General features: G+C 45.0%; 1 protein-coding gene across 4 annotated transcripts in view; it reads right to left on the bottom strand.

Annotated features, from left to right (window-relative positions):
• The window catches only part of LOC149313953 (integrin beta-5-like), a 114,676-nt gene that overhangs the window by 41,016 nt on the left and 58,065 nt on the right, over positions 1 to 15,595 (bottom strand). For all 4 annotated transcript variants that reach the window (XM_089520227.1, XM_089520228.1, XM_089520229.1 and 1 more), the window contains 2 exons: positions 7,858 to 7,992; positions 4,314 to 4,743 (listed from right to left, as the gene is read on the bottom strand). In XM_089520227.1, the coding sequence (XP_089376353.1) occupies positions 4,314 to 4,743; positions 7,858 to 7,992 (565 nt within the window). The remainder of the gene's footprint in view (positions 1 to 4,313; positions 4,744 to 7,857; positions 7,993 to 15,595) is intronic.

The following is a 15,595-nucleotide window of genomic DNA, read 5'->3' as shown; positions in this document are numbered from 1 at the left end:
TGAAATATCAGAAGGTGGCAGTTCAAGGCCTGCGTGCTGCATTGAAGAAGTGAGCTCCTGTCACTAGTCCCAGCTTCTGCCAACCTAGCAGTTTGAAAGCATGCAAATGCAAGTAGATAGGTAGGCACCACTTCTCAGTGGGAAGGTAACAGCGTTTGGTGCAGTCATACTGGCCACATGACCACCAGAGCAGTCCTCGGACAACGCTGGGTCTTCAGCTTAGAAATGGAGTTGAGCACAGCCCTCTACAGTTGGTTACGACTAGACATTCATGTCAAGGGAAAATCTTTACCTTTACAACTGACATCAACCACAGCCTCTTTCTTGCAATCTAGCATATAAATTTCTCACTACTTTTCATGCTTACCTGTAGACACACTATGGCCCCATACAGACTGCCAAAATAAAGCTGCTTCAGGTCACTTTGCAGGTATGCCGTTTAAATGATGCATGTGTCCTAAGAGTCCGGAAGCTGTGCCAAAGCTGTGCTCCAGTCCTTAGGACTGGATCGTGGCTTTGGCGCGGCTTCTGGACTCTTAGGATGCATGCAGCATTTTAACAGCATACCATACCTCCAAAGTGACCTGAAGCAGCTTTATTTTGGCCTGTCTGTATGGGGCCTATATTATAATCCACACCATACTATAATACTGCCCGAGAAATAATGTCTAATTCAACAGTGAGAAATTGTTTGTCCAAACTTCACACTTATTTTACCAGCTTCCAATCATACAACCAACCCAGCATCTCCTTAAAACAACAAAAGACAAAAGTATGTTGACAATTGCTTGGATCTTGACCTTTGTCGACACCACCAAAGTTTTAACCTGCAGGAAATCTAACTGAGAATATTTCCAACCTACATCAGCAAACTGACCTCAAATAGATTTTGCAATTTTGGGTTTTCTGTCCCCAGACTCTTTCCTCTGTCCTTGCTGTTAACTGTCATCAAGTCAACAATTGTTCCATATTTAAAATGTTATTTTGAATGTTCATAATAGCCTTTTGTTGTTTCCCCAATCATCCTAATGTTTTCCCACAAAGTATGTGAATAATCTTATTATATTTTCTTGAAATATAAATACATTGTTGACATGACTCAACACTCCATGTGGTTTAGGATTCATTGCCCACATGTATATTACTTTCATCCACAAACCACAGTGTCGCATTTTGATTTGAACTGTGATTAAACTTATACTGAATCACTCCTGGGAAAGTTTCCAGACCCCAAGTCATCATCCTATAAAACATGTTTTCAACTTATTCCTGCATAGTAAGAAGAACCTTGTATGAACCCTGCAAATTCACAATCAAAACATTATACTTCTGCAATTATGGCTTCAGTGATATTTTTTCAAGAATTTTGCAGACATGCATCATTATCAAATTTCTTGATCTGTTTTTAAGCTGTCTTTCTGCCATTGATTGTCTTTGCAAAATATCTGGATCCTCCTCAGAATGCTCCCATTCTTCTGAATTTGAATGCCACATATTTAATATCTCTCCAAGAGCAACAATCAATGCCCCCCCCCAGCACAATATTTTTTTGTATAGAATAATCTGTTTTCCAAAACCAGAGTGTATTTCCAGCCAGTTCCAATCCTTCCCCCTCCCCTGGCAACTGGTACAATCCCCAGAATTTCCCAGTGGCAGAAAACTGGCTTGTAGACCTGCCATAGCTCCCAAACTCTACTGTTAACATTTTGTCCTTTTGGCTGGCATGCAATAGCCAAAATTCAGATTTGTTTCCACTTTTGCTATTTCCCTCAAGACCTAGGGCTTCTAAAGTTCATCCAATGAGTTAATATTTGCTGCTATGTTCTCATGCTAGAATTTGTACTTCCTGCTGTAATTCAGAATTTTTGGCTGTTATGTTATACACTGTATCCTTTAATGCAACCACTTACAGGTGTATATGTTTTCTTTAACCTGTTCCCAGAACTATATAATCATGTAAGCACATCTCCCTCTTATTCAGCAAATATTTTCTGTATGTTTTCTGTATGACACTCTTTCTATGCCAAATCATATTTTCCCTCCACCCAAATCATATTTTTCTTCCACATCCCTCCAATGGCGGATAATAATGCTGATTTCTCAGAAGAGGGATATTGACATTCACATGCTGTTGAACTGCAATTCTCATAATCCAAAACCAGCATATTCAGAGTTGGGAGCTACTATCCAACAACATCTGGGAGGACAACAAGCTGTCCAACACTGTTTTGGAGAATGTTCTGAAGAGTGACTACATACATACATGAAGCATTTACAAGCATACCAGAAAATTTTAAAGGGTGCTGGTTTAAAGATAAGTAGTTTTAAATTTTAGGAAGTTCTCTCAAATCTAGTTTTCTGTGGTTTTTTTCAGGCTACATGGCTGTGTTCTGGCATTCTGCCATTACCTTCATTCTTTGAAGATGCTGGCGAAACGTCAGGAATAAACTCTTCCAGAACATGGGCACATAGCCTGAAAAACTCACAAAAACTATGGATGCCAGCCGTGAAAGCTTTTAATTTCATTCTCTCATACCATTCCTTATATTTTGTCCAAAGGTAAAAGCAAAGAGAATGAAAACTAGTGCATCTTTTGCAGTTAATGTGACTCAAGTACTCGGTTACACTGCTAAAGTTTCAAAACATTACCAACTGCAATAAGGAGTACTTGCTACGTTGTTAGAAAAATGCTCTGTCACATGCATTGTCTCATGACTAGTGAGAACACGAGGATGCCAGACATACAGTAAGTCTCAGTTACCAGGTGCCATCTTGGCATTCGCATTGGGAAAAAAGAGGAAAGTGAACTGCAGAAAGAGGAAATTATCTTAGCTAAAGCTTAATGTCAGCCATGATCTTTCACCTCATCTCCTTTGTTTCCTTTTCTGAAACTCTCAATTCTTTTGTATTTTGTTTAAACTTTCACCCTTAACATCTGCATGGGACTCATGAGTGTTCACAGTATGACTCAGGCTCAGATGACTGCTTAAAAAGTAGCCACTGCAGCACAGCCCAAGGTAATTATGTGTCATTTTTGCATGGTGGTTTTTCTGGACTACACAATCTCTTTCTGAGGCTTTCAGGGATAGGAACTGAATGAACTCCAAAGTCTCACAGTCACTTCAAAGTTTTCTCGTTACTTCTTCCTTCAAAGTCATGCGTCTCACTTTTGCCTGTCCCTTATCTATCACTTTTATTGTCCCCTTATTTCTAGAAAGCTTCATGTCCGAGAATGTGATGACACATAGCAATAATGGAAATATATTGTCTTCAACATATTGAATTACAGTTCCCTTCATCCTTCACAATTGGCTATGCTAACTAGGGGCAATGAGGGTTAGGGGCTGTGCAGACCAGTGGGAAAGGCCAGCCTGGGAGCAGAGTTGGGGCATGGCATCCACATGACGCACAACCCAGCTCTGCCCCCAGGCTGGCTGCATGCGGCAGCACAGCGCTCCTCTGGAGCTGCATCTAGATGACACAGCATCAAAGAAGCACCGTAAAGCCGCACTGCCCTTTCCAGGGTGCAAAAACGAGCTGCTTTTTGTGGCTCCTTTTTGCACCACAGAAACACCAGATCAGGGCTGCAGCATGCAATTGCCATGGCCCCAATCTGGCAAAGACGAAGGCAGCTGCAGGCCACCCCTTCACGGGCAGTCTGCACAGCCCCTTAAGACTCCACAACATTCAAAGTACCATGCAACCTTTACTCCTGGTGCATATGAAACCGCTTGTGCTTCTGCATGTGCAGTAGACTTTTTAATTCTTTCACCAGATGTATATATCCCAACTATATGACTGCCAGCTCTAAATATCTGATATACACATTACTGCAAATTCACAAGTATTGATTACTGCTCCATATCTCCTCTTTCTCTCCCAAATTATGAGCGCAGAAGTCATGATCTAACAACACAAATATGTGGGTTTCCACACATATTTCACATAATTAGCTTTCTTTCCAGATCACAATCTACAGATCTAAATATTCACAAGGGGAGGAGAAAATGTCTTGTTTCACCAGATATTTAAGGTATTTGTAGTTCTAGGTACCTGATCAGCATAAAGCGATTATGCCACTTAGTTTTATATGGTGAGCATGATGTTTGGATGTACTTCTGCAGGAGGAAAATGCATAGAAGAGGCCATGGTCTACTAGCTTGCTACTGAAAGTACAATATGTTTCTATTTAAGGCAACTATGAACAGAATTGCTCAGAGCAAAAGGAAATCTTGCACTACCTTCCCAACAGGCTCAGACTTTTGAGAATTTTTATACTATCTGAGCAAGGCAAATAAATGGATTACACTTACCTGAGCAGAGAATGCCCTTGTATCTTGGACAGGAGAAGTCATCACACTCACAGAACAAGCCGTAGATCTTTCCAAATTCACTTTCATAGCAGACACAGTGGTTGCAAGAGCATTCCCCTCGGCCATTGCAGATACGCTTCCCTTCAGCCTCACGGCACATATTCTGGTACATGCTCCCACTCTCCCCCTCCTCGCACTCACACTTGGCGCCCACGTGGCCCGGATCACATTCACATAAGCCACACACATGTGTGCCATTTCCACTACACTTGCTGCTGTTGTACTCAGTTTGTTTGGTACATCCACAGGTGCAGTTGTATGTGACAGTCACTTCTAAAGTGTCCCGGAACCAGTCTGGCTTGATAGTAAATGTATGAGAGGTATTCTCAGCAGGGCAACTCCGGGCTTCTACTGATATCTCAAAGGAAACCTACGTGGAACAATGAGAAGTCAGAACAAGAAAGTATCAGACTGAGAAGTCAGGTGTGTGGTAGAAAGAAAGGCATTCTCTGGTTTATGCTGAACAAAAAGCACTCTGTTTAATATAGTAAAGTAAAACATTATTTTATATGAAAACTAAAATGGAAATACGAAGGCATGAATAGAAAAAGATTAAAAACAGAAAATTAAAATTCGTAGGTCTAAATCCAGTGGCTAGTTCCAACCAAAATAGACTCTGTAATGCACAATGAAGACCCCTTGGAATTGTACAAATGGAAAAGCAAGTGAAAAGGTATCCCTTTCTTTGCAGCAATGTCAAATCATTTCAATAAAATTATATTTACTCTTTCTCCTCTGATTGAAAGCCTTCCAAGCATTAGAGCATACTTCTTTTTTTATGCACACATTCATTAATTCTTTCTTTCTTTTTCTTCTTTTTTAAAGAGGTGAGTGCATTCCAGCCTTCTGTCCTACCTGCTGCTTTTCTCCCTATTATACTTATGTATTTTTGCTTTATACTATGTATGTATGTTTTAAAGCAGTTCCTTTTAAGTATTCTGGGTTTTTAAAAAGAAAAACATTGTTTCCCAGTACATTCTATAAATACTTAAACAAAAAATAATAGTTATCCCATTACTATTATAGGAATAGGGACTCTTGCCAGAGAAATGTCTTGTTTTCAGGTGTAAAATATTTTGGTTACTTTCTTTAATTGAACAAAAATTAAACAAAAACAGAGTCTGTGATCCACTACATATACATGTACTTGGAAATAAGCCTCACTGAACTTAATATTCAAATATCCATAGCACTGAACCGTAAATTATTATTTTGTATGATTAAATTAAGGAAATTTCAGAAAGATACATGCTTTTAAAATTTAATAGTTGCAGATTCAAGCTACTGAACACTCCAGAATTAATTACATGTGTATGTTGTGCTGTATACCTTCATGTTGTTTCCAACTTATGGGAACCCTAAGGCGAACCTATTCTGGTGTTTTTTTGGCAATATTTGTTCAGAAGAGGTTTGCCATGGCCTTCTCCTGAGAATGAGAGCATGAGAGCAAAGTCACCCAGTAGGTTTCATGGCCAAGCAGAAATCGAACCCTGTCCTTACAGAGTCATAGTCCAACACTCAAACCACACATGCAGGCCTAGAAACAAGCCTATTTTCAGACAGCATATTTCATATGCTCTCCAGAAGGGAGCCAATGCTGGGCAACTTTTGCATCCTGCATGTGGACTGACAGAACTATGAAAACTTTATCCTGTAACACATGACATTTTTAAAAATAGTTACTCCGAATGATTCTGCAATGATGCAAATTAAAGTCAGCACTAAATAAATCTTGAGAACTAAAGACTAATGGCTTGGACTACAAAGAAGTGCTGCTTTAAAAAAAGAGCATGCATTTGGAGACTGCTTGGAGAAGGCATTATTGTTGTTAATAAAACCAAGGTCATTATTGGAGGAGGGGAGCAAAACAAAGAAACTGACATTGAAAAGAAATACATAAATAGTGTGTGCTAGCATTCCTTCGGGTTTACCTATAAGTTTATTCCTTATGTGCTTTGAAACAGGTTTAGTTTGGAAAATGCAGGGAGTACAGACAAGAGTTCTAAAGAACTCTTGGCTCTTTAGAAGCATTGCTGTGAATTCTATGCTTTATTGGAATACAGCCTGCTCTACTCCTGTATGCCAGATGGCATCACACAGATGGCACTCAATAGCAAGCTTTCCCATTAGTTAACACCAGCAATGCCATTTCAGAATTAGGATAAGGACAGGGAATTCTGATTTACAAGTCTTGTGGGGAAAGACAGGAGCAGTTGTCCTCCATAATGAAGAAAAACAGATCAGAAAATCAAAGCTAAAAGGATTGTAGAGAGAAGCTCCAAGACTGCAAGGATTGCCAGTAGCTTTCCCAAAAGCTGAATCAGAGGGGATCAGGCTCAAAGTGTGTATACAGTTGGCCCAACTTATCAATGGATTTTTTAATACACGGATTCAAGCATCCACGGCTTGAAAATATTCAAAAAAGGTATAAATTTCAAGTATCAAACCTTGATTTTCCCATTTTATATAAGGGACACCATTTTGCTATGCCATTGTATTTAATGAGACTTGAGCATACATGGATTTTCTTATTCAAGGGGGTTCCTGGATCCAAACCCCAGCAGATAACAAGGATCCACTGTATTTATCTTCTACAGGGGAAACAGCAATATCTTAGGGGTGTACAATGTTGCTTATTATCAATTTCAGTCTATCAATTTCTGCTACATGAGGACGGCAAATATTAATGCTATGTAAGCAGACCTTCATGCCAACTTTCCACTCTTATCATTTCCTTTGACCCTGGCTTGTTGTGTACCTTCAAGTTGTTTTCCGACTTATGGAGACCCTAAGATAAAACTATCCTGGGGTTTTCTTGCCAAGATTTGCTCAGAGGAGGTTTGCCACAGCCTTCCACTGAGCCTGAGAGAGTGTGACTTGCCCAAAGTCACTCAATAGGCAGGGAATCAAAGCCTGGTCTCCAGAGTCCTAGTCCAACACACAAACCACACAAAGCTACATCCTAACCTTCTGTCCAGAAAGAATGTCAAAATGTCCTCCATTTTGAGCATGACTGAGAAGCATGAATTATATTAATGTTTTCTACTAATGTTTTTGGGTTTTAGTTATTCAGGTCCTCCATTTTTCTTGAACATCCTACAATTTCTCCTACATTTTGTCCCAGTTTTGTGTAAGAGAATTATGGCAACCTTACCTGTAAACAACAAAATTAAGTATGGTCTGGCTGACTAAAAAGTCTTCCCTAAAACCTTTACCATTTTCCAGATGGATAGCACAAAATGCAGGGTGATGTGCTGCTTGTTTTATATCTAACACTGTGTGACCTTACTGGTTTCCAGCTGCCAAAGAGAACTCACCAAGATCTTGTAAACACTAACTCTGGAAACTATCCTCCAAGATTCTTTACAATTCTGCTGTGTGAAGGATCTCTTTCTGGTAAGCTGATGGCTTGCTCATACACAAGGCTTCTGTGGTTATGATCCACTGATTCATATTCAACCCAACAAATACACATCAAACTCACTGTGTCTCCTATCTGAAGATCTCCACACTTCCTGACTCCAGGGTAGGACAAGCCATCTTGACACGTGGCTGTGAAACCTAGGTTGATGTCCTCAGGATTATCCCAGACAGTCAATTCTACTTTAGACCGAATGCTCTAGAAAAGGGAATGAAAGAGTCCCATTAGTATGTAGAATAAAATCCATCACTTTGCCACCATTAGGAGGTTGGGATGCAGAATCTGGAGGTGTGGCTACAGTGGCTGTAAATCCTTTGCATTTTAATTTCATACAGGTTGAGTATGCATTTTCTACAAATCCAAAATACTCTAAAATCCAAAAATGTCCACCTAGGTGGATGAGATAGTGTCACCTTTGCTTTATAATGGTTCAGTCTACACAAACTTAGTTTCATGTAGAAAATTATTATAAATATTGTGAATAAAATTACCTTTAAGCTATGTATATAAAGTATCTATGGAACATACATAGGGAGATCCTTGGGAGAGGCGGGAAATATAAATAAACTTTATTATTATTATTATTATTATTATTATTATTATTATTAAATGAATTTTGTATTTAGACTAGGGTCCAATTTCCAAGATCTCATTATATACATGCAAATATTCCAAAAGCCAAAAAAAAAAAAAAAAAAAAAAAAAAACACTTCTAGTTCCAAGAATTCTGAATAAAGGATATTCAACCTGTAGTAACAAGGACCAGGCAATCATCATCTGCCTATGGTGCAGCAGAGGTGTTACAGGGATGAACTTATAAACTATCATCTGCAATAGGAAGAAACTAAAAGTGCTGTTTTGGCATTAAGGAGAAGAACAGGTTGCTCACCTGTAACTGTGTTTCTTCGAGTGGTCATCTGCGAATTCACACAAATGGGTTTATTCTGCGCCTGTGCAGCAATCCTCGGAAACTTCTAGAATCTCCAGGCTGAAAGCAATGTATCTTTCTGCAACTTTTTGGCGGTAGCCCCGCCCATCCATATATAAGGCCCCTGGTGGCCCGCTCCTCTTCAGTTCCGAATGAGCCGCTAACAGCGCAGCAACAAGCGTTGACAATGAGCAGACACTGAGGGGATGGACGGGCGGGTTTTGTGTGAATTCGCAGATGACCACTCGAAGAAACACAGTTACAGGTGAGCAACCTGTAATTCTTCTTTGTGGTCTCTGCGAATCACACAAATGGGTTTAGACTAGCGAGCTGTAGTCAGTGGAGGAGGGAGTGTCAACATTACAATAAAGCAACAACCAATAAAGTATGTAAACCAAACACCTGAGTAATTTATTAACAATGCAATAGGTTAATGCATGGCAGAAAGTAACACTGCCCTCCCAAAGGCTGCATCATGTCTGGCCCTGGCGTCCAGCCTGTAATGTCTAATGAATGTCAATGGCTGGGACCAGACAGCAGCCTTACACACATCCTCAAGGGGAATCCCCGTCAAGAAAGCTGAGGATGTGGCTACCGCCCTAGTTGCATGGGCTCTAACCCGACTTGGCAGGGGCTTTCCAGCCAGTTCGTAGCAGAGGCAGATGGTATTGGCCACCCACTTGGAGAACCTCTGTGGTAAAACCGGCAGCCCCTTCTTGGCTTCGGAGTAACACACAAACAGTCTCTCCGAACGCCTGGAAGCAGCAGTTCTGTCCAGATAGAATGCCAGCGCCCTCCGAACATCCAGGGCATGGAGCTGGCGCTCAGAGTCCGTGGTCGGATTAGGAGCCAAAGTCGGCAAGACAATGTCCTGGTTGATGTGGAAAGCAGACACCACCTTTGGCAAAAATGTAATGTCTGTACAGAGAACCACCTTGTCCTTGTGAAAGCGGAGGAAGGGTTGGTCCATCCTCAAGGCACACAGTTCACCAGCCTGATGGGCTGACGTGATAGCTACCAGGAAAGCTGTTTTCCAAGTCAGGAGTCTCAGGTCCGTGGTAGCTAAGGGCTCAAAGGGCTTAGACACCAGATGTGCCAGGACAGTGTCTAGACTCCACTGCGGGTCTGAACCAGGTGGATGCAAATTGTTGAATCCCTTAAGGAACCTCTTTATGAGAGGATCCCTGAACAGAGAAGGTTTGTCTTGAAACAAGTAGTGAGATGAAATGGCAGGCAGGTAGCACTTGATAGAGCTCAAAGAGAGACATGCCTCTGTCAATGTCATGAGAAAGTCCAGGACCACAGGGATGGAGACACGGGATGGTGAAGTGTCCTTTGTTTGTAGAAAGGCAAGGAACCTGTCCCATTTGTAGGCATAGGACCTCTGCGTAGACGGTCTCTGCACTGCCTTGATGATGTCTTGTACACCGGATGGAAGCGTCCTCAGGATTGAATCCTCCATGCCACCAATGGGAGAGATTGCATCTCGGGATGGTGGACTTGCCCGCCGTGGAGCGAGAGCAGGTCGGGCCAGTGCTCCAAGCGGAGATGCTGTTGGGCTCGCTGCAGGAGAGGGGCGAACCAAGGCTATCTGGGCCACCACGCAGTTATCAGGATTGCGTCCGTCCGGTCGGCCATCATTTTTGAGAACACTCGCATGATCAGAGGAAACGGGGGAAAGGCGTATAGTAGGCCTTGAGTCCACTTGAGCTGGAAGGCATCCCCTTCCGATCCTGGCTCTCTGGATCGGGAGCAGAATCTTGGGGTGTGAGCATTTGACTGGGAGGCGAACAAGTCCAGGAGAGGGGCTCCCCAGCGGATGAAAAAGTGGGCCACCACATCTTGGTGCAGCCTCCATTCGTGGCAAGTGGAAGATGACCTGCTGAGCTGGTCTGCGAGGTCGTTCTGATCGCCGGGCAGATGGATGCACTGCAGAAGAATCTTGTGTTGTATGCACCATTCCCAAATGCGAGTGGTGACTGTTAACAGAGTCCTTGACTTTGTACCCCCTTGCTTGTTGAGGTAGTACATGACGGTGGTGTTGTCCGTGAGGAGAAGCACCACCTTGTCCGAGAGGACAGTCTGAAAAGCTCTGAGTGCTTTTTCCACGGCTAGCATCTCCAAGACGTTGATGTGGAGAGTCGCTTCTGCCAGTGACCACTTGTCCTTTATTGTAAGGTCCAGAGTGTGGGCGCCCCAACCTTGCAGAGAGGCGTCCGTGGTCAAGGAGAGATCTGGCTGGGGGGGTAAGAATGGCATTCCCACGCAGACATTGTCGGGCTGGAGCCACCATCGTAAGGATCTCTGTACAGTCCTCGGGATGGTGAGCAGCTTGGTAGGCGTGTCTCGGACGGGGTCAAACATGGAGAGGAACTAAGATTGAAGAGGTCTGAGCCGCAGTCTGGCCCACAGTGTGACGAAGGTGGTGGAAGCCAGGTGTCCCATGGTGACTTGTACCACATGGGCCTGTAGACGCCTCTGACAAAGGCAGGGCTGTAGTGATGCGCGGAGGGTTTGAAACCTTGCCTCTGGCAGGTATGCCCTCATTGACACAGAGTCCAGCGTGGTTCCTATAAAGTCGATGCGCTTGGTAGGAGTCAGGTTGGACTTGTCGAAGCTGACCTGCAGTCCCAAGGCGTGAAGCAGGGACAGGGCAAAATCGAGATGTTTGAGAAGAGTGTCCTTGGAGGACGCTGAGAGGAGCCAGTCGTCTAGATATGGGAAGACTGTGATTCCCTTTTGATGCAGATATGCCACCACGGGCACCATGCACTTGGTAAAGACCCTTGGAGCTGTGGAAAGGCCGAACAGAAGGACCTTGTACTGGTAGGCCTGGTTGCCGACGGCGAAAGCGAGGAACCTCCGGTGGTCCTCCAAAATCGCAATGTGAAAATAGGCATCCTTTAAGTCCAGTGTCACGAACCAGGAGTTCTCCTGTAGGAGTGGTAAGATAGAAGCAAGGGTTACCATCCTGAACTTCTTGTAAACAATAAAGTCATTCAGAGCCTGAAGATCCATTATGGGCCTAAGGCCAGAGTCTTTCTTCGGTACAGTAAAATATCTGGAAAAGAAGCACCGTTTAAACCCAGAGGGAGAGACGGGTTCAATGGCGCCTTTGTTTAAAAGATTGCGCACTTCGTCGAGAAGGGTGTCCGAGGGGACAGTTGAAATGAATGCTCCAGTTGGTGGGAGCTCACAGAACTCTAGGGCATAGCCCCTACGGACGATGTTAAGTGCCCAAGAGTCAGTAGTGATAGCAGCCCAGGTGTTGTATAAAGGGCTCACTCTGCTGGTATAGGTGACGAGGTGCGTGGGAACACATCAGAACCTCTTCTTGCCCCGGCCATCCTTCTTCCTATACCCCTATTGGTATCTGGGTTGGGAAGATTGGCGCCTGTCCTCTGGGGGAGCCGGCGAGCGGGAAGGTCGGCCTTGAGGATGACTGTCCTGATGGTAAGGACGATCCTGGGGCTGAAAGCGGTACTGGCCACCTGGGTTCCAGGGGCGCTGACTAGGATACCTCTGACAGGGGGACTTGGACGAGGTGGATGACATACCGTGCTTCCTAGCCGCGGTCTTCATCCTGTAGCGGAAGCTGAGCATCTCGTCTGTGTCCCTGTTGAGCAGGCCCGAGTTGTCAAAAGGCATGTCCTCAATAGCCGCCTTCGCTTGGGGGGTGAGGTCTGAGGACCGAAGCCACGTATAGCGACGGAGGGCTATAGATCCGCAGAGGACTTTCGACGCACAGTCTGTTGAGTGCCTGGCGGAGATGATTTGTTGTCTGCCCATCAGATGGATCTCATTCCTGAGGGCGGCCATCATGCGTCTCCTGTCATCCGGCAGGTCCGCAATGGTGGGGTCCATCTTCTCCACCAGATACTGCACGTAGGCCCCCATGGAGGCTGCGTAGTTGGCAACCTTGAGATCAAGGGCTGCCGACGCATAACATTTTTTAGCCAAGCCATCCAGTTTTTTGCTGTCTTTGTCCACTGGTGAGGACCATGACCTAGGAGCAAAGGTGGACTGGGCTCCTTCCACGATCGCTGAGTTCAGCTTGGGATGGTTAGACAGCCACGACAGGGCGGATGGCGTAACCCTGTACAGGTTTTCAATCCTGCGGGACGTCGACGGGATGGTGGCTGGGGTGTCCCATGAGCGCTTGGCGATCTTCTCAAGGGACAGTAGGTAAGCCAGGGCTGGTGGAGCTGGGGTGGAACCGTGGATCCTCCTCTCCACCGGGTCAAGGGCATCATCCTCTGGATGGGCGACCTCCAATTTCAGGGCATCTGCCATCCGAATGACCCTGTCCGCAAACGCCCTGACGTCGTCTGTGGGCAACGGGACCGCTGGGCCCTCAGGAACAAACGGAGCGTCGTCGTCTGAGAGAGACGATGCCGAACGAGGAGATCTTGATCCGGACCTCGAAGGAGACGGGCTCCGCCGTCTGAGCAAGAAGTCAGTTGTCCCCAGGTCATCCAAGCCATAGGAGGTGTCACCAGCTGGGCAACGGGCCCGTGAGTGGGCACGGATGTTGCGCCGCAAACAGGACGGGTCCACAGGGATGAGGTACTGTCCCGTGCACTGGTCGAAGACGAGATCCAGGAACGCCTCGAAGAGGTCCTGATCTCGCTCCACAGAGTCAGGACGGTCCAGCTCAAGAGCCCCATCAGCTTCTGCGCCCAAGGCGGCCCAGTCCTTCCTAGGAGGGGAACGAGGGCGCTCTCTGCCCCGTGAGATGGAGTGTGGCCTCTTCTTAGGAGAGGGCGAACAGGACCTCGATCTGTGCCTCTGTGGCGACAGAGGGACATCAGAGTCTTGGAGTTCACCCTCCGATTCAGAGTCCACATTCACAATCTGTAGGCTGTCCGCCGGTACAGAGAGGTGACTGGTGAGGAGGACTCTGGGCTCAAGAGGCACCATCCGGGAAGATGCCGGTACAGATGGCGTTGGGGTCTTCACCGACCCAATGACCAGAGATGTCAACGGTACTAGCCTCGACTCAGGCAGAGGCACTGAGACCGTGCTTGGAGGGCCCTTGCGGCGACTTTTAACGGGTGGCGATGACGAGCAAGCCCGCTTTTTATCGTGGTCAGAGCGTTTGTCTCCTTTCCTTTTCGGGAGCTTGGGGGCATCCGCATCCCCGGAGGCTCCAGAACCGCTAGGCTGGCTGAGCACCTTCTCGTAAAGCGCAGCCTTCAGTGTCCGGTCCCTGTTCTTAAGGGCCTGGGCGGACATCGCCTTGCAGTGGGGGCAGTTGCCCAGAACGTAGGACTCCCCCAAACAAAGGACAGACTTGTCGTGGCCATCGGCCTTGGGGATTTTCACCCCGCACTTAGTGCATTGCTTGAAAGAGGCCATGGTAAGAGAAGTCCGTTACCAGTCTGAAGTCAAGCCGTAATCAGAGAGAGTGGTCAAGCCGAAGGGAAAGTCCGAAAGAATGGTCAAGTGAAAGTCCGAAGGTCAAATTGCCAGAGATTCAATCAGAAAGAGCAAGCGAAATGCTAGCAAAGTTCCTCGAGCTGCTTAGCGCGGCGGAATGAAGGAACTGAAGAGGAGCGGGCCACCAGGGGCCTTATATATGGATGGGCGGGGCTACCGCCAAAAAGTTGCAGAAAGATACATTGCTTTCTGCCTGGAGATTCTAGAAGTTTCCGAGGATTGCTGCGCAGGCGCAGAATAAACCCATTTGTGTGATTCGCAGAGACCACGAAGAAGAAGAAAGGAAGTAATAAAAAGGAACTAATAAAAACTCTGGGACAGTACTTATCTACCTTGAGACAATACTGTATAGAGAAAAAAACTGAGAAAGCAGGATGAACAATGAAAAAGCAGTTAACAGGAAGTAATGTCAAAATATTAAATGGTTAGATTAACTAAAATTATTTATGTTCTAATTCAGCAGGAACACACGAAATCAGTGAAGAGCTGAATCTAAAAGGTTCTACAAAATTAGGGAAACAGTTTGAAATGGAATATTTGTGTCAGCCTGCAGTTCTTGCAGTTAAAAAATTAAATCAAAAACACTCCTTTGTCTGGTGTGCAGAGTGGCACATTCTGTTCTCCTTTTCACTACAGGAATTCGGAGGGGGGGCAGCCATAAGCAGCTGCAAGTTGATGGGGAATGTGTGAAGCATGAAGAAGCAACTGCACTGTTGAAGGGAAGTAACGGCTGGGCAAAGAGAACCAGCTGCAGTAAGGATTAACAGTAGAATAAATCAGCTGTAGTAAGGTAAATAATGATTTGTGCAGGATGCAATACGCTCCCAGTTTTCTCACCATCTGGGTGGTTTGTTCTGCACACATATTCTAGGCTCCTTTCATCATAATCTTGTGAGTGCTTTAGCTGCTACATCCAGAGATCCTGTTGTTGTAATAAGCACTTATTCATTGAGCAACCAACATTGATCGCTACATGTCTGAGACCTGGAGGTTGTGATTGGTAGCCAAACTCAGGAGTACTACAGCTATCATGCTGAATTATGTATTCTACCTATAGCAAAGGAAATCAGTCACCTTGTCCCTTTTATCATGTGCCTTCACGTTGTTTCCAATTTATGGCAACCCTAAGGCAAACCTATAATGGAATTTTTTGCAAGGTTCTTTGGGGGGGGGGGGGAGGATGGCACTGCGATCCTACAAGACTGAGAGAGTGTAACTTCCCCAAGGTCACCCAGTGAGCTTTCATGGCCAATGGGGATTCAAACCCTGCTCTCCAGAATCATAGTCCAATGCTCACACCACTACACCTAACCTCACCCTACCCCAATATAAGACAATCCAGAAAGAAACCTTCCTGTTGCTATTTTGCATACTGGGGCACAAATGGATTTTACCAGTCAGACAGAAACTCTCTAACAATGTTGGGTAATTATA

Source organism: Sceloporus occidentalis, unplaced genomic scaffold (assembly GCF_023333645.1).
Source record: "Sceloporus occidentalis isolate IW3139 unplaced genomic scaffold, rSceOcc1.0.p SCAF_4, whole genome shotgun sequence".
Lineage (NCBI taxonomy): Eukaryota > Metazoa > Chordata > Lepidosauria > Squamata > Phrynosomatidae > Sceloporus > Sceloporus occidentalis.
The sequence above is the reverse complement of the archived record's forward strand: the minus strand, read 5'-3'. Positions and strand labels throughout refer to the sequence as shown.